General features: G+C 47.3%; 2 protein-coding genes across 7 annotated transcripts in view; one reads left to right on the top strand and one right to left on the bottom strand.

Annotated features, from left to right (window-relative positions):
- Positions 1 to 1,149: 1,149 nt before the first annotated feature.
- Positions 1,150 to 2,974, bottom strand: C25H16orf90 (chromosome 25 C16orf90 homolog). 2 transcript variants are annotated; one of them, XM_019987355.2, is made up of 3 exons: positions 2,888 to 2,974; positions 2,078 to 2,431; positions 1,150 to 1,688 (listed from the first exon to the last, which is right to left on the bottom strand). In XM_019987355.2, exons 1-3 carry the CDS (start codon positions 2,901 to 2,903, stop codon positions 1,531 to 1,533), a joined length of 528 nt encoding a protein of 175 aa, XP_019842914.1. In that variant the 5' UTR covers positions 2,904 to 2,974; the 3' UTR covers positions 1,150 to 1,530. The 2 variants fall into 2 exon arrangements, with proteins under 2 accessions (XP_019842914.1, XP_070635634.1); XM_070779533.1 differs by having other exon boundaries at positions 2,858 to 2,967.
- Positions 2,975 to 9,515: 6,541 nt separating this feature from the next.
- The window catches only part of CLUAP1 (clusterin associated protein 1), a 30,557-nt gene continuing 15,642 nt past the window's right edge, over positions 9,516 to 24,430 (top strand). For 2 of the 5 annotated variants that reach the window (XM_019988140.2, XM_019988143.2), the window contains exons 1-6: positions 9,518 to 10,050; positions 12,710 to 12,821; positions 13,851 to 13,935; positions 16,079 to 16,258; positions 19,216 to 19,311; positions 21,451 to 21,534. In XM_019988140.2, the coding sequence (XP_019843699.2) occupies positions 10,029 to 10,050; positions 12,710 to 12,821; positions 13,851 to 13,935; positions 16,079 to 16,258; positions 19,216 to 19,311; positions 21,451 to 21,534 (579 nt within the window). In that variant the 5' untranslated portion in view covers positions 9,518 to 10,028. Of the gene's footprint in view, positions 10,051 to 12,709; positions 12,822 to 13,850; positions 13,936 to 16,078; positions 16,259 to 19,215; positions 19,312 to 21,450; positions 21,535 to 24,430 lie in introns of all 5 variants that reach the window. The other 3 variants (XM_019988142.2, XM_019988144.2, XM_019988145.2) reach the window with 2 other exon arrangements.

A 24,430-nucleotide genomic window follows, 5' to 3' on the forward strand; every position in this document is an offset into this window, starting at 1 on the left:
CTCGCTGGGGACAGGGGTCATGCCTGTCCCTCCATCAGACAAATGAGGAAAACTGGTTGAGGGGCTGGGAGTTGCCCAGGAGCCACACAGCTGTGAGCAGTGGGCCTGAGAGCCCAGCCTGTGGAAGTCGGGCCCCTCCATAGCCTGGGTGCGATGTTCCCAAGGGCTGCTCCTCCCCCAGATGGCCCTCCTGCGGGACAGGGCCTGGGGCTGGTGGCCCCGACTTGGACCTTCCCCCACCCCAACCAGGGACCAGCGTCTCCAGAATCTGCCGTCCGAGGATACAGGGATGGGGCAGGGCCTGAGGGAGCCTTCCCTTGTGTCTGGAAGGACGCCCACTGTCCCGACGTCCAGAATGTGCTTGACATCATCACGTGTGGTCTGACAGATGCCCATGAGAGGGGCAGGTGGGCCCTGGCCCGGCTCGGGCTGCCGGGACAGGAAGCCAGAGATGGCGAGGAACATGGAGGCAAACCCGGATCCTCGCATCCAGTCTCCACAGGCCAAAGCCCAGTGATGTGGAGCAGGGGGTCTCGGCCAGAGTGATTCTGCCCCCCAGGGGACATGAGGCCACCCAGAGGCTGTGGTTGTGCCACATTCCAGGAGGAGGGCGCTCCTGGAATGCAGTGAATGGAGGCCAGGGACAACACTGGACATCCTACAGCACACAGGATGGCCCCCGAGACAGAGAGCGGCCCAGCCCCAGATGGCAGCAGGGCAGGGTGAGGACCTCCTGGTACAGCAAGCCCATGCCTGGGTGCCTGGAGCCTTGCCCCGCTCGGAGAAGGGCTGTGCCCATTCTGCCTGGAGAGTCAGGGCGGCCAGGGGTCCCCAGGGAGCGTGAACTCCACTGTGGCCTCAGTGGTGGGCGGCGTGGGGCCAGGGCCAACATTTCTGACCGGGTTGGGAACTTGCTTTCCTTCCCAACACCCTCCCTGAACCCAGCCTAACTTTCTCTGTCCTCTGCCCTCTTCACCCAGAACACCATGCCCTGTTGGTAGGCCTGCCAAGACCCTGCCCAACCAGAGGAAGACAGCACCCTCTTCAGGGTGGGAGCACCTCTGATTCTCCTGGGAGGGACACCGAACTTAGCTCTCAGAGCACACATGCCAAGGGGCCGTTTCTCTGACCGAATTGGCCTGACGACAGACAGACCCAGGGACTGAAGCGCAGGCCTTGGCTTTTATTGACATTAGATCTGTAGGCTCCCTGGCCCCTCAGGAGCCCAGCTCTCCACTCCACCTGGCCTCCCCAGTACCCGTGGCTGACGTGAGTTGAAGCAGGCTGCAGGGGCATGCCCCGGCTTCTTTCTTTTTCTCTGTCCCTCTCGTGGGACCTCTTCCTCCTCCCTCCACCCTCAAGCTTTCCCCAGGCTGGCCCAGGCTTTGGTGCTGGGCAGCTGCCCAGGTGTCTCGGTGTGGTGGGGGCTGAGCCCTTCCCCCCGACCCCGAACCTGTCTCGTCCTGCTCCTGGGGTCACCCTCTCCCCTCCTGTCCTGAGCTGGGAGAACCAGCCCTGGCACTCGGATCCCTACAGCCTCTCCAGGCCCCCAGAGCGGGTTCTCTTGCACAAGGGACATGTGGTCTCCTCTGGGGCCCCCCAGGATCTCTTAGGCCTGAGCCCTAAGCCTTCAGGGGGACCAGACTGGGAGGGGGCACCCTTGGCTGGGTCCATGCTGGAACTGGAAGCTGAGGAAAGAGGGAGAGAGAGGAGTCGTTCAGAGGGACCCAGGGGCTGCCAGCCCACTCTGTGACCCTTGAACCTGGCATTCTTCCAAGCCAGAGGGGAGGGGGGCAGTTCTTAAAGAAAACCCCACGGGAGGAGAAAGAGGGAGACATGCTTCAAGCAGGAAAGACCCTTCTCTAACTTACACCCCTCACTTTACAAATGGGGAAACTGAGGCACAGCCAGTGGGGGAAAGCAGCCCGAGGTCCCTCATCGAGTGGAGAGCTGGGACAGGTACCCAGGCAGCTCAGGAGTGGAGAGGGACCACCTGGGTCCGTCTGAGTGCCTAGCCCACCCCTGCCCTGGGTCTCTCCCTCCTGTCCCTAGCTCTGTGTCACCTGGACAGGCTCACCTGTATTTCCCCGGCTGTCCCTGGGCAGTTGAGCTTCCAGAAGGGCTGAGTGGTGGCTGTTACCTCGGCCCACAGTCCCCTGTGCTAAATCTAGGGGCCAGACCAGGCCCTCGGGCTGTGGCAGGCAGCCCCCGGCCAGGAGCCGACCCAGCCAGTGGCTCTCACACTGGCCAGCAGGCTGCAGGTGGCCTGGCAGGTAGAGAGCCAGGCCCCGGAGGTGGCGTAGACGGAAGTTCTTGGGCTTGCTTCCCTGGGCACTGGGGCACTGCTGCTGCTGGGCCCCCAGCCCCCCCTCATAGATATTGGGTGGTGTGTCGGGGTGACTGGTGCGTCCTGGGGCCCAGCTCACTGCATCTGTGGAGGGGAGAGCAGAAGGGTGTGGCCGAGGGGCCCCATTGGCCATGAGGGGAGAACAGTCCCATGATGAGCCCCACCCTGGCCTGCAGAGCCTTAGCTTACCTGTCTGTCATGTGGACTCCGCCCCCTGCCTCCCACCCGCCTCATCCAACTTAGCACTCCTCTCCCTCCCAGCCCACAGGGAGGGCTGAGAAACCTGGTCTCAGCACCAAGACCTTTTCAGGACTTCAGGCTCTTTCTGCCACCCACTATTGTCCCCTGCCCTAAAAAGAGCATTCCAGTGTCCAGGGTCAAGTGGCCTGGACCCGTGGCCATTCCCTTCTCCCAAGCATGCATGTCACCAGGGCCACCCTGGTGGCTTTGGGCCCAGGTCAGGACAGGAGGGCATCTCTCCTCCTGCCTCTCCTCCCCGCAGCCCGGCACCTTCTCTTATGCGCAGCTCAGAGAACGCACAGACCAAGGCTTCCATGGAGGGCCAGCTGGTGGGGCGAAGCGGCCGGGCCTCCTGTGCAGCAGGGCTCTGCTCTCCGCCACCTAGCAGGCGGGTCTGCAGGGCTCCCTTGGCAACCAGCTCTGTGATGTCACAGGGAAGACTCCCTCATCTCTTGGACCTCCAGGTTTGGCAGGGGATGATGTACAGAGCCGGGGCAGGGTGCTAGGTGGGCAAGGGGATGGGGCAGAACCTTGGGAAGGTCCCTGGTCTCTCTGGCTTGGGACAGGCATGCAAAACAGATTTGGCTCTTGCAGTCTGGGGAGTCACTCCCTGGGGTGACCTCTTGGGGTATCCTTGTCCTCATCAGTGGGTGGAAAATGAACGTTTAGGGACGCAGACATGGTGAGACCTGTATCAGTGCTTTGAGCATGCCAAGAAGGTGGTTCTGGGTGACTGGGCAGGTCCCTTAACTTTTCCATCCATTTTCCCGTGAGTAGGCCATGGAGTATCCTGTGGATTGTACCAAGTGTGAGGAAGGGTTTGGAGAAACCAAAACTCTCATATACTGTTGGGGATGGGGGGATGAAAATGATATCACCAAAGTGGGAAACAATTTCTTTAAAAGTTAAACTTTTCAATTCCCTCTGTTCACAAATGACATGGTCCTATATAGAGAAGAAATTAATTCACACTCAAAGGAAATAAAAGAACCTATTTGAGCTAGTAAAACTATCAGAGCTAATAAGTTAGTTGAGCAGTCTCAGGACACGTGATCAACACACACAATGAACTATATTTCTATACACTAGGAAAGAACAAAAAGAATAAAATTAATCATGGAAGTGCAAGACAGCACTAAAAACTAGAGAACAAAAGAAAGTAAAGAAGACTTAAATGGAAAAAGACCATGTTTGTGGATTGAAGGCTTAATATTAAGACAGCAGTCCTCTCCAAGGTGATCTACAGATTCAATGCAATTCCTGTAAAAATCCCAATGGCCTCGAAGGCAGAAACAGGAAAACTGATCCTAAAATTAATATGGAATTACAAAGGAATCCAAAAGCCAAAAACAACCTTAAAAAGTTCGAAGACTAAGATTTTCTATTTAAAAACTTCTTATATACAATTCAACACTACAGTAACCAAAACAGTGTGGAACTGGCACAAGACTAGAGATCTAGACCAGTGGAACAGAATAGAGCTGCTGCTGCTAAGTCGCTTCAGTTGTGTCCGACTCTGTGTGACCCCATAGACAGCAACCCACAAGGCTCCTCCATCCATGGGATTTTCCAGGCAAGAGTACTGGAGTGGGGTGCCATTGCCTTCTCCAATAGAATAGAGAGCCCAGAATAAATTCATACATCGCTGGACAATTTATTTTCAACAAGATTATCAAGATTATTCCATGGAGGAACTAATAGTCACTTCAACAAAGAGTGCTGGGATAATGATATAACAAGATATGAATGAAGAGCAACCTAGATGTCCACCAACAAATGAATGGATAAGGAAGTTGTGGTACATATACACAATGGAATATTACTCAGCCATAAAAAGGAATGCATTTGAGTCAGTTCTAATGAAGTGGATGAACTTAGAGCCCATTATACAGAGTGAAGTAACTCAGAACAATAAAGATGAATGTCGTATTCTAATGCCTATATACAGAATCTAGAAAAATGGTACTGAATTTATTTACAGGGCAGCAATGGAGAAAGAGACATAGAGAATAGACTTATGGACATTCGGAGAGGGGAGGAGAGGGTGGGATATATGTTGTGAGTAACATGGAAACTTACATTACCGTATATAAAATAGATAGCCAAAGGGAATTTGCTGTATGGCTCGAAACTCAAACAGGGCTCTGTATGAACCTAGAGGGGTGGGATGGGGACAGAGATGGGAGGGAATATCAAATGGGAGGGGATATGTGTATACCTATGGCTGCAGAAGAACCAGAGATCAAATTGCCAACATTCATTGGGTCATTGAAAAAGCAAGAGAGTTCCAGAAAAACATCTATTTCTGCTTTATTGACTACACCAAAGCCTTTGATTGTGTGGATCACAACAAACTGTGTGATCTGCCTCTGAGAAATCTGTATGCAGGTCAAGAAGCAACAGTTAGAACTGAACATGGAACAACAGACTGCTTCCAAACTGGGAAAGGAGTACGTCAAGGCTGTATATTGTCACCCTGCTTATTTAACTTATATGCAGAGTACATCATGAGAAATGCTGGACTGGATGAAGCACAAGCTGGAATCAGGATTGCCGGGAGAAATACCAATAACCTCAGATATGCAGATGACACCACCCTTATGGCAGAAAGTGAAGAGGAACTAAAGAGCCTCTTGATGAAAGTGAAAGAGGAGAGTGAAAAAGTTGGCTTAAAATTCAACTATCAGAAAACTAAGATCATGGCATCTGGTCCCATCACTTCATGGCAAATAGATGGGGAAACTGGAAACAGTGTCAGACTTTATTTTTTTGGGCTCCAAAATCACTGCAGATGGTGACTGCAGCCATGAAATTAAAAGATGCTTGCTCCTTGGAAAAAAGTTATAAAACAGCTTATTAAAAAGCAGACATTACTTTGCCAACAAAGGTTTGTCTAGTCAAAGCTATGGTTTTTCCCGTAGTTGTGTATGGATGTGAGTTGGACTAAAAAGAAAGCTGAGCACTGGAGAATTGATGCTTTTGAACTGTGGTGTTGGAGACACTCTTGAGAGTCCCTTGGACTGCAAGGAGATCCAACCAGTCCATCCTAAAGGAAATCAGTCCTGAATATTCTTTGGAAGGACTGATGTTGGAGCTGAAATTCCAATACTTTGGCCACATGATGCAAAGAACTGACTCATTTGAAAAGACCCTGATGCTGGAAAGATTGAAAGCGGGAGGAGAAGGGGATGACAGAGGATGAGGTGGTTGGATGGCATCACCAACTCAATGGACATGAGTTTGAGCAAGCTCCAGGAGTTGGTGATGGACAGGGAGGCCTGGCATGCTGCAGTCCATGGGGTCACAAAGAGTCGGACACGACTGAGCGACTGAACTGAACTGAATGGCTGAATTATGTTGAGGTTTGACAGAAAACAAAATTCTGTAAAGCAATTATCCTTTAATTAAAAATTAATAACGTAAAAATATTAAAAAATATATGAATGAAGAATGAAACTGGACCCCTACCTCACGCCACATACAAAAACTAAACTCTTTGAAGAAATGTTCATCACCATGGATTTGGTAATGGATTCCTAGATATGACAACAAAAGCACAAGCAAAAAAAGAAAAAAAATAAATTGGTCTTTATAAAATTTGAAAATTTTTGTGCTGCAAAAAAGCACAAACTCTCAAGAAGTGAAAAGACAGCTTATAGAATGAGAGAATATACTTGCAAATCATGTATCTGATTAGAGTGTAGTATCTAGAACACAAAAAGAGCTCTTACAACTCAACAACAAAAAGACAAAACAATCGACTTTAAAAATGAGTGAACTTGCATAGATGTTTCCCCAAACAACATACACAAATAGTCAATAAGCACATGAGAAGATGTTCAGTGTCCTAAATCATTGGGGAAACGCAAACTTAAGTCACTACTTCACACACTTGAGGATGCCTATAATTAAAAACCACATGGGATCTTCCCAGATGAGGGATCAAACCCTCATCTCCCATGTCTCTTGTATTGGCAGGCAGATTCTTTACCACTGAGCCACCAGGGAAGCCCCAGATCTATGAGTTTTGACGAACAGCTACTTTCATGTAATTACCACCACGAGATATAGAACAGTTTCATTACTCCCTCCCCACACACATTATTACATTATTACGTATCCAGCTCCTCTTCGAAACCACTAATTTGTTTTCTATCTCTATATTTTCATCTTATTCAGGATGTCATATAAATGGAGTCAATAGTATGAAGCATTTTGAGTCTCTGTCTTCTTCCACTTAGCATAAGGCACTGGAGAGCCACCGTTGTTCTTGGGTATTTCAGCAGTTTGCTTCTTTTTTAAATTGCTGAATGGTAATCCATGGTACCACATGTGTTTATCCATTTCTAAGTTGAGGGGCACCCAAGTGGTCTCCAGTTTGGGGCAATTATAAATAAAGCTGCTCTTAATATTTGTGTATAGGTTTCTGTGTGAACGTAAGTAGTTTTCGTTTCTCTTTGGTGAATACCTGGGAGAGGGATTGCTGAACTGTATGTTAAGTGTATGTTTAGTAAGAAGTACCAGCTGTTTTCAAAGTGGATGTACACTTTCATATTCTCACCAATCAGGTATGAAAGTCCAAGGTGCTCACCATCCTTTCAAGCCCTTAGCACTGTCAGGGTTTTTGTGGTGATTTGTTGTTTTAGCTATTCTAATAACTGCCTAGTGATATCTTGTGCTTTAATATGCATTTCTCTAATGACTAATAATCTTAAGCATCCTTTCCTTTGCTTATTACTTGTAAGAAAACAAGACTCATTATTTTAAGGCAGGAAAATTTAAACATCAGTTTTTTCCCCATTTGTGCTTCCTCTTCTCCCCTCAAGTGTGCATTATGTGTCTGCATTATGCACTAACCAGACCTCTGCAGCGGCAGAAAAACTGCTCAACTATAAAGATTCCTTTTTATCCTTCTAATACCAGCCATGTAACTCCTTAGAAGATAATGTTCCTTTCTCAATCCTGTCAGGGGTCACTATGCAGGTATGTTTGGTGAACTTTATGTGCAAGGCCAATATAAACAGTCTTTTAAAGACAGCGATTTGTGCAGACAGACTGGGTCAGACAACCTAGGGAGATACTGGGCCACACCTAACGGAAGTTCTTAGTTTCAACACTTACTTGTGCATGCTAAGTTGCTTCAGTCATGTCCAACTCTTTGCAACCCTATGGACTGTAGCCTGCCAAGCTCCTCTGTCCATAGGGTTCTCCAGGCAAGAATACTGGACTGGATTGCCATTTCCTTCTCTGGGGATCTTCATGACCCAGGCATCAAACCCAAGTCTTAATGTCTCCTGCATTGGCAGGTAGATTCTTTACCACTGAGCCACCAGGGAATTCCCTCCTCTGTTCCCAGCCACTGGAACACCAGGAAATTCCCAAAGTTGATGACTGTAATAGTGTAACTCTAGATATGGGAAGAAGCAATAAAAGAAAACCATTTCCTGAACCATAACAGACTAGAGAGATAGGCAAGATGGTCCAGATGCTTTTGGCTACTGTTAAACAGTCCAATAATAGCAATTGAGTGGCCTGTCAGTGAAATCCTTGCTTGACCTGGGTGTGAACATTCCTATTGCTGTGTGACAAACTGGTCATGAAATGTCTCCAAGCCTTGGTCAAAATTAAAACTGAAAGAGAGGAGATTGTAAAACCAAGAATGTTACCCACCTTCCAGTTCTACAACAATTGAGTCATTTGCCACTACAGTCACTGACCTACATACAACACACGGCGAAGGAACTTCAGGGCCAAGATCAGGATGAGGCATTTTGTGCTCTCAGAAGACTGGCAGAACTGCCCTCAGATAGTTAGGTATTTTCAGGAGAAAATTGTACGAATTCAGTTTCTTATATCTTGCCTACTTAGAAAAGAACTAAACCATTAACTAAAATGTCTGTTCCTTGTTAATAGCAATAAACCTCTACAATGTTGTACCCTTGATTGCACCTACCCCTTACTTAAAATCACGTTGATACTAGCTTCACCCCTTTCCTCTTTGGACCATCCTTAGAGCTTTCTGAAAGACTCCTTGCCTGATTATAATCCTCAGGTTGGCTCGAATAAATTTATGCGTTTCTTAGCTGGACTAATTTTTTGTTGACATTTGCCATATCTTTTGTGAACTAAGTTTTTGATCTGCTTTCTCATTGTTTTCTTCAGTGAGTTTTGAAAGTTTGTTATGTGTTTCAGAAGTCTTTTTAATCAGCTGTGTTTTGTGAATATTTTCTTTTAGACTGTGGGTTTACCTTTTCATTTTCTTAAAAAGTGTCTTGAAGAGCAGTTCTAAATTTTGATGAAGTCCAATTCATTAAAAAACATTTTTAAAGGATGACACTTTTAGTGTATTGTATCTAAGGGCTCTTGTTGTTTAACCCAGTCACAAAGCTTTCCAAGTTTTCTTCTAGAAAAGTCATCGTTTTTACCCTTTACATGTAAGGATGCAAGTTCATTTGTTTGCATTTCCAATTGTTCCAAGATAATTTGCTAAAACGATTATTCTTTCTCTACTAAAGGGCTTTATTTATCCCAATTACCATGTATGTGCGGGTCTATTTTGAGAATCTTTAAGGTCAGCGCATTCATCTGTTACTTCACTAAAACCAATACAGGGGCGGAGGGCATCTTAGCATTGGTAGTCCCTCTTCGTCCACGCTCTGGGCTCAGCTCACTTCACCTCCCCAGCCCTTCCGGTTGCCTGTCCCCAGCCGTGGCAGCCGGGTAGAAAGTGCTCCCAACCGAGACCACAGCTGATCTGGCTACGGGGTAGGCGCAGTGCACCCCCGATCCGCCCCCTCCCTCCACTGCGCGGAAAAACCGGCTCCAAACTTCAGAGCTCAGAGTTGCCAGGACAACCCCCCCGGCGCGCCGGTTTCCGGCCTGTCGTAAAGTCCGAGCCCGCTGCGCACGCGCGGGTTGCGGCTCGGCCCACTCGCCGCCCCTCGGTCCGCTCTGGCTTTCACCTTGCAGTCCGTGGCCTCAACTGCTTCCTGCTGCAGGCGCTTCGGATGCGGGCGCGGCCAGCCATTTTACACATGCCAGAGAAAAGAGTGCCGGGCGTAGGACTCAAAAGGGAGACCTGGCTTCGTGATATCGTGTACATCCTTTCTGGAGGAATTTAGGCGGGAATGAAAAGTAGTATGTAGACCGCCTTGCACAGGCACTTAGGTGCCCAGAGCGTGTCGGCCAGTGCAGATATCTGCAAAGTGTGTGAAGGGAACTTTGACGCCACACCCGCTTCCTCAGCGTCGCGTTTTATGCCGCCTGCCGGCCGCCTTCGCTCCGGCACATACAAAGCATGCGCACAGGGCCCGGTCTGCTTTGCTTCCAGTCTTTTTGGCCCCGGCTGCGCGCCGTCGCGGACTCCGTGCGTTGCCATAGAAACCCAGGAGGGCTAAGGAGCTAGCCGTGGAGACTTCGGGATCCTGGGCACTTGAGCGCCATGTCTTTCCGTGATCTCCGCAGTAAGGCATCCCTGCCCTGTGTGACCTGCGGTCCTCCCGAGACTCGGGGCTTCGGTCCCCGGCTCCCTGTTCGAGCCCCGCCAAGGCTCTCGCGCCGAAGTCCCCCTCCGGGGCCTCTGAAATCAGGGGCGCCCCTGACCCGAGCCGCCCCCCGCCAGGCTGAGCGCCCCAGTCTGTCTCATAGCGCTTTCTGCTATGATGGGAGGCTGTGGATGTGTATGCGGCCAGTGCGGCTGAGGAACCGAAGTTTTAATTTTATGTAATTTTAATTGATTTGGGTCTGTTCGCTACTGTATTGCAAAACACCGTTTTCCAAAGCGACCAATTTTGAGCTGGGTTAGCTTAGAGTTCCGAGAAGCGAACAAGAGAATCGAAGAGGGGGCTGGTGAATAATGATTGAGGCTAAAATTTTTCGAGTTTTTGTGATCTGTCAGGTAGTTGATTACTGTCTTGTGTGTGTCCATCATTTCATTTACTCCTCTGAACAGCAGTTCTCTTATGTTTAGGCGAGGAAATGGGCACAGAGACGTCAGGTCCCTCGGTCAGGGGACATAGGTGGTAAGAGCTGGCGCTGGAGTGTGAAATCGTGTTGTCTAACCTCCAAAGCCTGCACCCTTTCTAAAAGGGGCTGGTGAGGAGAAGGGAACCCAAGTACCTTTGCAAAGAGCGTGGGGAAGTGGAAAAATGTGGATTACAGAACTAGTTATCACCGCTCTGGGGAACATCTGTTACAAAGCAAATATTTTACATTTAATATTTTACTTTAGTCCTCACTGTTACAGTGAGGTGAGTCATTCCTGGATGGAATACTTTAGGCAGGGAGATGAAATAGCTGCTTTAGATCATACAGCTAGAACTGGGTGGAAATCAGGATCAAAACGTGGGACTGTGTGAATCAATCTCTTGCCTTTTATATGCTATCGTTTTCTGAATCTGAAGCAGTTCAGGGAACTGGCCCCACCTGCACAGGTGTAGCAGGTGTTGCCAATCGGTGTGATTTGCTGCTGCTGCAAAGTCACTTCAGTCGTGTCCGACTCTGTGCAACCCCATAGACGCAGCTCACCAGGCTCCTCCATCCATGGGATTCTCCAGGCAAGAGTATTGGAGTGGGGTGCCATTGCCTTCTCCGGTGTGATTTGAGGGGCCTCTTTAAGGCCAATTTTCTAATAGTTGCCAGTGCCTGAAATTTCCCCATTAAAGATTACTCCTTTCAGTTGTGAAGGGCTCTATAATGTAAATATATAGGAAGAGGCATCACAGTTTATTGATGCCTACTAGCACTGTTGTGCGGAGAAGGCAATGGCACCCCACTCCAGTACTCTTGCCTGGAAAATCCCATGGACGGAGAAGCCTAGTAGGTTGCAGTCCATGGGGTCGCTGAGGGTCGGACACGACTGAGCGACTTCACTTTCACTTTTCACTTTGATGCATTGGAGAAGGAAATGGCAACCCACTCCAGTGTGCTTGCCTGGAGAACCCCAGGGATGGGGGAGCCTGGTGGGCTGCCGTCTCTGGGGTCGCACAGAGTCGGACACGACTGAAGCGACTTAGCAGCAGCACTGTTGTGTGAATCTCTCCCCTCTGGGACTTGGACATTCTTGGAGACCTTATGTTGTAGAGACATGTTTCTCCTCCCTGCCAGCCTTCTACTAAGGGACACTGAATGGAGTTGTTTTGGGAAAAGCATACAAAAGGATTTCTGAACGTTTTTTACCTTAAATGAATGCCTGCTTTAGGCAGTTCATGATAAGAATCTTACTTGTCTCCTTTTGATGATGATACTGCAGAATTAACAGAGTTTGGCTACTACTTAGTAAGAGGAAGTGTTTAGGCCTCACCATGTGGTGGGAGGGCTGCTGCTTTATTTTCCATTGTTGTATTTAAATATACCCCCAAACAATGGCAGAGGCCCTCTGCTGCTCTTTCCGCTGCTTATACTTTCTCTTCTGTTGTCTGGTGAAATTCAGCCTAATCTCCAATGACCAGGTAGCCTATTGTGAATGTCATTGGGACATTTTGAATATCCACCTTCAAGAAGAGTGAAGACAGACATTATTTAGTCAGAAGCATTCTTGGCACATCATGGGAACTAAAAGGATGTTATTTGCAAGTCTTGCTTAAAACTTAGTGATTGCAGTATTAAGAACAAGTGTTAGTATTACTGTTCCTTAGTCTGTTTCATAGTACAGCCAAGTTTTGCTCTGTAGTTCAATCATTCTCTTGAACATCCATCTAAGTAACACAAAGACATCAATTTTACCCTACCACCATCACCTCCGCAAAAAAAAAGGTTAACATTTTAAAATATTTTTCTTTATGGCATTTGGTAAGACCAGATATTTCTCATTTTGACTAGTGAAGAGAAAGATAGCCAGGAGATAGTTGAGATACCCAAAAGAGAAATTAAATTCACAGGCAATTCCTAAACCGTATTTCAACGTAGTTTCCAGTTCTCCCATTGAACTCAAATAAACATTTTTCAGGAAGCAGGTTAGCAATTTTATCTCCTTTTTGTTTTTCTCTTAGAGAGTTGATAAATAGTCCATAAACATGTCAGTAGGTTGGGAGTAAGAAGAGAAAAACGAAGGAAGTATCTGCTGATAAGTAGCTGATGTTTGAGGAGGAGCTGACGACACTGTGTTTTTTTTACCTTGGACAGATTTTACAGAGATGATGAGAGCCTTGGGATACCCTCGACACATTTCCATGGAAAACTTCCGCACCCCAAATTTTGGGCTTGTATCTGAAGTGCTTCTCTGGCTTGTGAAAAGGTTAGAACCGGGCACTTTACTGTGGTTTAAGAATAGATTCGAGATGTTATTCATTAGCCACCTAGAAAATGGATACTTCTGTGAAGCAAAAGGAAAAGTTCAACAAAATTTGACAGGCTAGGCTGTAACCTGTTAAAAGTCAGATGAGTGTTAAGGAGTGCTGTGGGAAAAGGGAGCGTACCAGGAGGTGGTAAAAGACTGTCTCAGCAGGAAGCTGACAGGGGTGCTGGTCCACACTCGTCATCCCCTCACTTCATCAGGGATCGACAGGACCTCCTCACACATCGTGCTGAGTATCTGGCTTAGGATTGGCAAACTTTTTACTAAGGAGATGATCGAGATTTTAGGCATTGCAGGCTACATAAGATCTCTGTCAGGCTTCCTTGTGTTTTATTGTTTATTGCCCTTTAAAAATGTAAAAACCTTTCTTAGCTTGCGAGCTGTACAGGAGAAGGCCGAGGGCTGCAGGCTGCTGACCCCGGCATGTCATCAGTAACTCGAAGAAAGGACCTCTGGCCCCGCTGCTGAGTCAAGGGCTGTCAGCCAGAGTAATAGTTCTGGATATTTTAATTAAACTTTGCTGTCTGATATAGATTCAATTTTGTAAGCCCCAGATTTGGTTTTTGAAATTTGAAAAGACCCTGATGCTGGGAAAGATTAAAGGCAAAGGAGAAGGGGATGGCAGAGGATGACACAGTTGGATGGCATCACTGACTCAATGGGCATCCATCGAGTTTGAGTAAGTTCTGAGAGTTGGTGATGGACAGGGAGGCCTGACATGCTGCAGTCCATGGGGTCTCAAAGAGTTGAACACGACTGAGCAACTGAACTGAAACCTATTTTTTGGTGACGATTTGTTCTCTTGGTTGTTTGGTAAGCTTTTGAGGTCTTTCTTACTCTTACTGCCTTAGCTGGGGAGTCAGAGAGCTTCCTGTTACAGATCCACTGAACTCCCAGTTTACTTTCTGTTTTTTGAACTTTCAGCTTAATTAACTTGTGTCTTTCTCTGTCTCTCTGTCTCTACGATAGGTACGAACCTCAGAATGACGTCCCTTCTGATGTCGAGACTGAACAAGACCGAGTTTTCTTCATTAAGGCAATTGCCCAGTTCATGGTGAGTTCAGTTTTTTGATGGAGTTGTAAAATTAAATGCATCGGAAGGAGATGGAGCCTAATTAGACCTACTTTCAGCTTTCTTAACACTCTCCATTACCAGATTTCTGTGGAGCCATTTTTAAAATTTTAAACAATTTTTACTACACAAAGGTTATCACATAATTGGATAGTTCTCTACTGTGTATACGATTATTTTTACTCTCCACAGAAAGGCTGCTTCTTCACGTCTCATCTGGTGATGGCCAGCACTATCTGTGGAGTCATTTTACCAACAACGTTTTCTGAATTCTTTGTTTTTAACTCATGATTTGTTAAGAATGTGAGAGTCCCGTGAGGCACCGGTGGTGGCAGTATACAGGGTAGTTGTCTCAGGGGGGCAGTGAGAGAAAAGGGTTAGCCATGTCGCCTTTGACCAGAAAGGCGGTCAGCACTGCGAAAGCCCCAAGGCCATTCATCCTACGGTCAGGCTGTGTTATCGACGGGACACATTTCAGGTCCGCTAGATCTAGGTGTGCGCCCTGCAGGTGGACAGCGTTGGCCAGAGAGGGGTGGCAGAAGAGGCTGAGCATGCTCTGACAAACGTGGGTGAAATCCCCAGAGCAGGAGGCTGTGACTTCACAAATGTAAAAACAGCTGTTCGGCCGACTGACATAAATGACTTCCATACTGTCAATGACACCTACAAATAATTTTTCCAGGGTAGCTTTTCTATAAGAGAAGGTTCGCAGGTTGCTTTGCCCAAAGGAAGCTGTTTTGAGATTGAAGCAGTAGCTGTCCAAGGGCCTCTCGTGACATCACTCCCAGTAATGGGCCCAGTGTTGTTTAGTCTGAAATGTTAATAATGTTTTTAAATTAACATCTTAATTTTTTATAATCTTTGTTGGAAAGCATAAGGTTGACTGAAATATATGAAGTTATTACGGAAATACCATATGATAAGAGGAATTGAACATGAAGGCTAATGATAAATCGAGTTATTGATGTTATAAATTACACTTATGTAACATTTGTATTACTGGATAGAGGAAAAGAGACACATGTTACATAGTTACTTAGATAAATAAAAGTAAAGGAAAATAAAGTAGGAAAGATGAGTTACTGTTTCTGAGAAATAATAAAGAACACACCTAATTCAGTTAAGCTCTATTAATTTAGTGATGTGGAGTATTTATTTCTCATGTCAGATACTATATGCTTCTGCTTTTACTTAATAAAATTATATACATTTGAATGGTAGATCTAAAGGAGAAGAAAGTGGACCAAAATTTTATACAGATATTTTTCTTTTTGAGAGGTTAAGAAAGTAAAGTGATAGTTTATTTAAGTAAAGATACACTCTCAGAAGGAGAGCAGACAGGTGAAGGACTGCTGCTAGATAATACTTTTCTAATGTCATTAAAATAGCATGCAGATTTTTTAAAGAATTTTATTTACTTATTTTGAATAGTCTATGGCTCAAAAAATTTTTTTTAAATCATGAAACAATATAGAGTAAAATGACTTTCTGTTCTGTCTGCCATCAGCCCAGTTCCATTCCCAGTAATCACTGTTTTTAATATTCCTCAGTTTCTTTAGGCATATTTAAGCAAATAGGATATATACTCTTTTTCCTTCCTTTTACACCAGTGGTGGCATACTCTACACCTCTGTTTAGAATCTTGTCTTTATGTAATAGTATATTTTGGAGAACTTTTCAAATAAAGACAGAATTTCTTCATCTCTCTTACACCTGAGTAGTGTTGCTTGCCTGTTTATACCATAAGTTGTATAATTTATACAGGTTGGCATTTAGGTTGTTGGTAACTTTTGTGCTTAGCAACAGTGCTGTAACAGATAACCTGTACACGCAGTTTTGTTTGTGACAATGTATATTCCTATCATAAGTTCTTAGGATTGGAGTTTCTTAGTCAGAAGATAGGTGCATTTATCATCTTGTTGTCATTTACCAAATTGCTTTCCATCAGGATTGTACCAGGCTGTGTACCCACTCACAATATAAGAGTGACTTGAAAGTTGGACTCTTAATATGCTTTGGTTATGTACCAATTGTTGGCAGAGACATTTTCAAATGACCTACATGGGCTTTGGTTTAATTTTACATGGAAAGGATCTTGAACTTTTTTTTTTTTGCCTGAAAATAGGCCACCAAGGCACATATAAAACTCAATACCAAGAAGCTTTATCAGGCAGACGGGTACGCAGTGAAAGAACTGCTGAAAATCACGTCTGTCCTTTACAACGCTATGAAGACCAAAGGTATGGAGGGCTCTAAACGAGCAGAGGAAGACGTCAGCAAGTTCAAGTTTGATCTTGGCTCCAAGGTGAGGACAGTGCAGGGCTTGTAGTGAGAGATGGGATGTTTATTTCTCAGACTCAGAACTGGAACATAGCAATACAGGAGCACCCCTTTCCTTACTCCCTGACTGAGGGCCGTTTGTCAGTTTTGAGCTCACTAATCAGCATTGCTTTTTAATTTTTCAAAAACTTAATTTGTTTGTCCCTGTTGGGTCTCAGGTGTGGCAAGGGGATCATCGCTGTGGCAAGCAGGGTCTGCGATTGTGGTGCACAGACTCTCTAGTTGTGGCACTTGGGCTCCAGAGCTCATGGGCTCAGTTGCAGCATGCGGGGTTAGTTGCTCCACAGCCTGTGGGATCTTAGTGCGCCCACTAGGGATCAAACCCGCATTGCTTGCATTGCAAGGCAGATTCTCTTAACCACTGAACCACCAGGGAAGACCCAGTTTTGTGCTTGTCAGCATTTGGATCAAAGCAGAAGGGACAATAACTTCAGCTATTTATGTTCAAGTGCTGGGGGTACAGGCGAGAGCAAGCACAGGCTCCTCAGTTCCTGCGGCTCCGCTGGGGGAGCCAGACTGAACTGCACAGCAGAAGGAGCGGCATGTCAGATGGGCTGAACGGGTGATGGATGGTGAAGAGGGAGGGGCTGAGGTGCTGGAAAAAGTGAAAGTGAAGTCGCTCATCGTGTCCGACTCTGCGACCCTGTGACTGTAGCCCACCAGCCTCCTCTGCCCATGGGATTCTCCAGGCAAGAATACCGGAGTGGGTTGCCATTTCCTTCTCCAGGGGATCTTCCCGACCCAGGGATAGAACCCAGGTCTCCCGCATTGCAGGCAGACGCTTTAACCTCTGAGCCACCAGGGAAGCCCTGGTGCTGGGGGAGGGCCTTAAATTGGGAGATAGGACAGCCTCAGGGACTGCGTGATGTCTCAGCGAAGATCTGAAGGAGGGAAGGAGCAAGCTGTTCAGTGGAGGGTGTGTTGTGTGTGTGTGAGGAAATGCGAGGGGGGCCGTGTGATGAGAGCTGGGAGGGGAGGCTGCCACAGGCCCTGGGGTCCCTGGAAAGCCACTGCCAAGACTTTGAGGTGGAAAGTGGTCGAGTTTTGAGCAGAGAAGTCCATCATTTGAAGCCTCATATTAAAAGGATCACTGTGGTTGCTGGATTGAGTCAGACTGAGTGTGGAGGCAAAGGTGGGAGCAGAGAGACCTATGAGAAAGCCCGAGGTGATGGTGCCTGTGACTCTGAGCGGCCAGTGAGCGCTCAGCTGAGTTTGGGAAGAGTGGGAGCTGTGAGGTGTCGGAGGACTCAGTTAAAGCAATAAGCCAAACGTGAAAGCTGTGTCTTTAATCACTAGCTGTTGTGGTGTAAGCAAGGGGCTAGAGCCAGAGGGAGTGTCGACTCCCTGTTTCATAGAACTGCTCTGGCAGTTTAAACGGCACCCCCGCCACACTAAGGTGTGGGAGGCTCAGAGTGGGAACGTGGTGGGGACTGAATGGGGGAGAGGGTCATCAGGTGTTTGCCCTGCCTTCCCAAGTCAGGTCGGCAGAGGCACTGAAGAGGACCCGGGCCCGAGGCCTTGGATAAAGAGACCTAGGGTGCAGATCTTCTTAATAAGAACATGACTGGCCAGAGGGCCCGGGTCCTTGACTGCAGCTCTGTTCAGAGGCTGCAGGGCACTGGTGCTGGGGGCAGCTTGCCCCAGGAGGCAAAAGGTTGAGCGAAAGTGGACGCTATAAGGAAGGTCTGAAACAGCTCTGCCGAGTCACCCTTCCTGTGCTGGTGGATGTGGCCTGTGCCACGCGGCACGGTGGCCACTAGCCACGTATCACCAGTACAACCCAGGAACTGAGTTTAAGTTTTACTTAATTTTAAATGGTTTAACATTAAAACTGGCATGTGACTGGTGGGCTTGTGTTAGATGTCACAGCTCTAGAGTGTGGGTATGAGTTCCCGCCAGGACGGGGTTGCCATCTGCTGAAACAGAGGAGAGTTCGGAAGGAGCAGGTCTAGTAGGAAAGATGAGGAGTTTGGTTTGGGACGTTGCCTTTGCAGCACCTCTGAAGTGTCCTAGTGGAGACGTGGAGCCTCAACTCGTAGCTTGGATCTCAGCATCTGAGCCAGGAGCTTGTGGGGAGTGTGAGGGGAAGAGGTTGAGGGGCTGAACTCTGCTGATTCCAGTACTGAGAAGTGGAGAGGGGTGGTGAGAAGACTCCCACAGGGGAAGCCGGAAGCTCGCTGCTGGTGGAAGCAGAGTCCTGAGGACTAGGAACTGGACGAGTCGCCCACTGTGAGTGAAAAAGGAGCGTTGTTGCAGGTGGCTTGAAAAGGCGGTGGGAGTTCGTTGACTGGGGGAGCGGGGAGAGACCAGAACTGGGAAATACTTGGCTCTTTGGAAATGTAGCACATTCACGGAGGAGGCTGCGGCATGCATACCCTGAGAGAGAAGCTTTCCCCGGGCTGAGTGCTCAGTTGTCCTCACCATCCTCACGGCAGAGCCTTGTGGCGGCGGCTCTGCTGTGAGCGCTTTGGGCCAGTGAGCTCCTCTGAAGCCTCGGTGGCCTGTGGAGTGCCCCCTGAACATGTTCAGGGTGAACACAGGGCCTCAGGGCTGCACAGGACTGTGTCCTCAGGCTGCCCCTCCTCTGCTCACCCCGCCGCTGCCAGAGCCCCTCATTGTGGGAGGCGTGCCAGCCTTACACCCCCACACACCTCCTCTTGCAGAGTGCATTTGACTTGACATTGGGGTTTTCAGAGAGACCCAGGGGGCCTGGAATTGATATAATTTGTGCTTAGATCAGTGTCTCCTAAACTGGTGTCTTGGGAGCTCTCGTCTATGGGGTGTAAGTATGTCTCGGGGAAAACACGTTCTATAGTTAGATAAGTATTCTGACTGGAGGAGGCAATGATAGGAACAGATTGGTTCTTTCTGCATGCTGAAAACTTGTTAATGAAGTTTCTGTTTTTGATATCTTCCTTCTAGATTGCAGATTTAAAAGCAGCAAGGCAGCTTGCTTCTGAAATCACTTCCAAAGGAGCGTCTCTGTATGACTTGCTGGGCAAGGAGGTGGAGCTGAGGGTGAGTGGTGTTCAGATACCTCCGTTACCTCCCTAATTACCTCCTCAGCTGAGCAGACTTCCAGGGTTTCTTTTCCAATTAGCTTTTTTCCTGTTCTCTTGGTTTCATTAAACAGTACCTGATAAAATGAGGTACTTTGCAGGAAAGTACAATCCATGAGCTGCAGTTCCTCCTCCTGGTGGGCTCGCGTCTGTTTCTGATGCCTTTGGCGTCTGGTTCAGGAATGGCACACGTGTGCCGTGTTGCCTCAGCTCTCCCTCTTGTTCCTGTGGCAGACTTGATTGATCACAATGCTTTCGCCCCGGTGCCCTCAGCCTCGGCGTGCTTCCCAACAAAACGCTCCTCCAGCCTGTGGCTCCCGAATCTCGTTGCCCAGTGGAATCACCTGGGGATCTTTACAAACTGCTGGTTTCTGGCTTCCATGCTGATGTCACTGGTACGGAATGTGACTTGGGCATCAGGAGTTTTAAGTCTCCTGGGTGGTTCTAACACTTAATCAGTTTGGGAGCCAGTCACTAATCTAGGCAGTCAGTTGAAGTTGATGTTACAGTTGAAATTTATTTGCAGTCTTTATTTTAGCCCCTGTCAGTCAAGGTGGATGCTCTGTCCTCTGTGTTTAAGGAGCTGTTGAAGAGTGGGTTCCTAAAACGCCCTTGAAGCTCCTATAGAGCTTTTAAATCACCCGACATCCAGGTCGTCCCCTGGACCAGTGGATTGAAATGTCTGCAAGTGAGAGCCAGATTTTTGAAGCTCTGCAGGTGATCCCAGTGTGCAGCAGAGTTTGGGAGCTAGCTACTGGTTGAAGAAGAAATGGGAGTGTTGGTTCTTACCTGTGAGGATTTATGGCATTGCAGCTTATGGGCGCACATCTGATATTTCTGAATTAGATGCGTTTAGTTGGCTGCATCCCTGTCAGGTGTGCCATCCGTGGCTGCTCTCACTGCCTCGCCCGTGTCCTGGCATTGCTGTCTCAGTGTGATGGTATTGTTCCTTTCTGCCCTAGAAGCAGACTGCATGCGGGGACTTGGTGCCGGCTCACCATCCCGGCTCTGGATGCATTGCCACCTGGTGCCATGTGGTTGGCAGAACAAACCTGCCAGTGGTGTCTGACAGCTGGTTTACATAAGCAGCGAGGCAGTTCCAGGCATCCCGTGTTTTCTGTTGATAGTGCGGTGAATGTGTGTCTGATTGTGTTCCTTGCAGACCCAGAGATGAGAGCTGGTCACTCGCTGTTCACCAGCAGAGTTTCCTGGCTTTGTTATGAGGCTTCACCAGGATTCCGAGGGGCTCTTTCCACGCCAGCCTGTAGTGAATTGACGAAGCAGTCAGAGGCTGAGCTGTTGCCGTGGAGCCATGAGGCCCTGAGTGTCCGACTTGTCGAATTCTGTGTAGTTGTGATCCGCAGAAGCTCCCATCCGGTACACTCAGCAGACGTTCTCCGAGGGCCGACTCCAGCCTCAGACCGGGAGGCTCTGTTCTGTGTCCTTGAGGTCGTGTCCCTGTGCTCAGTGGCACTCACCGGCGGGGGGACAAAGTGCACCGCGGACTGAAAGAAGCACAGGGCAGGGTTTGAGGAGGTGCTCCCGGAACCCCATAACCGCACGCAGTTAAAGCTCCAGCTTTCAGAACTGTCCCGTACTGACATGATAGGTGCAGATGCCCCCCGTGACGGTTAGTGGCCAGTGCCGGGGCAGGGCCGCGTGGACTCTTCTCACTGGGCACAGTTGTCAGTGATAAGCAGCTTAGAGGGCCGTGAGCATAAGGAAGACAGTGCAGGCTGGCGGAGGACTCAGACAGGAAGTTCAGTTGCACTTGGTTTGGGGTCTCTGAATGGAATGCAGGTAAAGAAGCAGATTTGGAGAGAAAAGATTCTGAGTGGTGAGTTCAGCTTCCCATGGTGTTGGGGTCCTGGGGGCCCATAGCTGAAGAGTGGGGCCTTGAGCTCTGGAGAGAGGTCAGATTGGCAGAGAGTCATAGACGATACTTGTAGGAGGTGACGGCAGGAGTGTTGCTGCATAGGAGACCACGTCATAATGAAACTTTGAGAACTAGTCCATAAGCCATATCTAGAGCTGGGAATTGGTTTTGAGAATTCCTCTTCTAAAAAAAAATTTTTTTTCGTTTCATTGTTTCTTATAGGAACTGAGAACAGAAGCAGTTGCCAGACCTCTGGAAATAAATGAGACTGAAAAAGTGATGAGAATTGCAATAAAAGATATTCTGGTAAGATTACTTGTATTTAAAGTTTTTGTGCCTAGAACTGGAAAATAGTGAGTTCCTGGTTTTACAGGACAGAACAAGCTGGGCCTCATAACAAAGATTGAACGTGTTAGTGGGGAAGTGAAAAATTTAGAGCATGTTCTGGAATAGCTAGGTGATTTACTGTTATCTTCCCCTTGTTATTGTTTTCGTGTTACTAAAATTTTGTCAGTTTTATTAATTTAATAATTCTCTTAAAATTTTCAGTAAATACTGTTTTATGGACTCTTCACAACTTATTTAACCATTTCCTCACTGTTGGGCATCTAGATTATTTCTAGGTTATCTTAATTCTAAACACTGAATAAATAGAATGATCATCATCCTTTACTAATCATCCATGGTTAGTTATTATAAGCTCATTGCATCTGAATCATTCATTTGGAAGGCAGATAGTGACAGAAACTCAGACTACTTGGGCTTGAACCCTGCCCTGTGTGACGTCAGGCAGGTTTCTTAACCTTTCTGTGCCTTACTTTCCTCATCCATAAAACAGTCCCTGCCATGTGGGGTCCTCATGGGCATTCATTATGACAGTCTGTCATACAGAGACTCTGGTACATAGTAGGTATTCAGTCATTATTCAGTTCAGTTCAGTCACTCAGTCATGTCCGACTCTTCGCGACCCCATGAATCGCAGCACGCCAGGCCTCCCTGTCCATCACCAACTCCCAGAGTTCACTCAAACCCACGTCCATCGAGTCGGTGATGCCATCCAGCCATCTCATCCTCTGTCGTCCCCTTTTCCTCCTGCCCCCAATCCCTCCCAGCATCAGAGTCTTTTCCAATGAGTCAACTCTTTGCATGAGGCGGCCAAAGTACTGGAGTTTCAGCTTTAGCATCATTCCTTCCAAAGAAATCCCAGGACTGATCTCCTTCAGAATGGACTGGTTGGATCTCCTTGCAGTCCAAGGGACTCTCAAGAGGCTTCTCCAACACCACAGTTCAAAAGCATCAATTCTTCGGCGCTCAGCCTTCTTCACAGTCCAACTCTCACATCCATACATGACCACAGGAAAAATCATAGCCTTGACTAGACGGACCTTTGTTGGCAAAGTAATGTCTCTGCTTTTGAATATGCTATCTAGGTTGGTCATAACTTTCCTTCCAAGGAGTAAGCGTCTTTTAATTTCATGGCTGCAGTCACCATCTGCAGTGATTTTGGAGCCCCCAAAAATAAAGTCTGACACTGTTTCCACTGTTTCCCCATCTATTTCCCATGAAGTGATGGGACCAGATGCCATGATCTTCGTTTTCTGAGTGTTGAGCTTTAAGCCCACTTTCTCACTCTCCACTTTCTCACTCTCCACTTTCATTATTAGAGGTTCATTTTACTCAGTATACAGAGATGAGGGGCCTTACATAAATTAGGAGTAGTTATAAAACAAAATTTGCTGAGAGTTGTACAGAACTCCAAGATGGATAGGTTTTTATAGTCCTCTTGTCATGTAACAGTGACACTCCCTGGTCAGCTCAGCACAGAGAGGCAGAGCCTCAGCAGCGGGGGAGGTGTGGGGCAGCCCAGACGGAGACAGTTCCATATCGGCAACTTGACCAAATGAGGGAATATATTAAAGATGCGGGAGCCAAGGTTCTCACCATTGGAGACGGGGTTACTGATATGGAAAGGGAAAAAATTAGAGCAAACCCTGAAATAGGTGTTGATTGACAGTTAAATGCATTTCAATATAGATAGATAGTTATGGGAATGAATCTTATGTACACATACCTTATGTATGACATATTATGTACATAGGCATGCATACCCACACACGCATTCATGTTTCTTAGCCCCAAGGACACCTAGCCCCCAGATCTTGGTTTCTAAATGCCATTGGGCTCTAAAGGGAAGCAGGGCTCTTGGGAGAAATGACTGATTCCAGAGCTGGGAGAAGAAAATACAAGGTCTTCTGCCAGAAAGCACGAAGTACTCAAAGAATGTGAAAGGGACACAGAAGCCAGCCTGAATGAGCTTCCCCCAGCCACATCAGAGACAGGTTAAGTGTCAAAATAAATACAGTAATGGATTATAGACCGTTGGATGAATGCTCACAGGTATAAAAGGTAAATGAATACATTGAAAACTGATGAAAAGCAGATTTTTACATGGTTTCAAAGTAGCTCCCTACAAGATACTCATTAATTTAGAAGAGAGTGATATATGAGTAGCTTGACAGACATTCCCTTAATCCAACGATCAGGGTGAACATCTTCCATGATGGAGCAGGTCAGAATAACGCGTGCCTGTTGAAAGGCAGGGGGCGGTGATAATCTGCGCTGTTCTGCTAAGGGTGCATCATCTAAAGCTAATTAGATGAAGGCAGGTTGAGGGGCATTCTGAAGTGCCCTGGCCCCTATTCTTCAGCAGTGGAAAGGCCCTGAACTTCCAGGAGAGGCTGAGGAGCTGTCCAGACCCAAGGATACCAGGTAGACCTGGTGACTGAATGAATGCCCAGGGTCACTCCTGTCTGCTATTGAGGCCTTCAGTGGGTTGTGGGTTGGATGAGGTTGTGCGTCAGGGTTCGTCTTCTGTCTGGATGTATAGGAGGAAGTCCTTATTGCAGGAAATACACATTAAAGTATTTAGAAGTGATGGAGCATCAAGTCAGCGGCTCACTCTCATCTAAGTCAGGGAAAAATGCTTTGTATTATACTTGAGCTCTTTGTAAGTTTGTAATTGTTAATATAAAACAAAATTTTAATTATAATACTCTTGTGCTTGTGAGTGTTCTGGCTGAATCAAGTTAGCATGGCATAAATGTGCCTTTTCTACTAAGTGTATTAACAATGAGGGCGGCCTGTTGAGGCTGCCGAATGAGAGCACAGTTCATTTCTTGGTGAAAATCTCTTAAGGTGTCTT

Source organism: Bos indicus, chromosome 25, assembly GCF_029378745.1.
Source record: "Bos indicus isolate NIAB-ARS_2022 breed Sahiwal x Tharparkar chromosome 25, NIAB-ARS_B.indTharparkar_mat_pri_1.0, whole genome shotgun sequence".
Lineage (NCBI taxonomy): Eukaryota > Metazoa > Chordata > Mammalia > Artiodactyla > Bovidae > Bos > Bos indicus.

Excerpts from the sequence above, each read along its gene's own strand:
- C25H16orf90 (XM_070779533.1), bottom strand. The coding sequence starts at position 2,903 with ATGGAAGCCTTGGTCTGTGCGTTCTCTGAGCTGCGCATAAGAGAAG. Across the intron at positions 2,432-2,857 it reads TGAGCTGCGCATAAGAGAAG|ATGCAGTGAGCTGGGCCCCA; the intron begins GTGCCGGGCTGC and ends TCCCCTCCACAG. Across the intron at positions 1,689-2,077 it reads GGACAGCCGGGGAAATACAG|CTTCCAGTTCCAGCATGGAC; the intron begins GTGAGCCTGTCC and ends CTCTTTCCTCAG.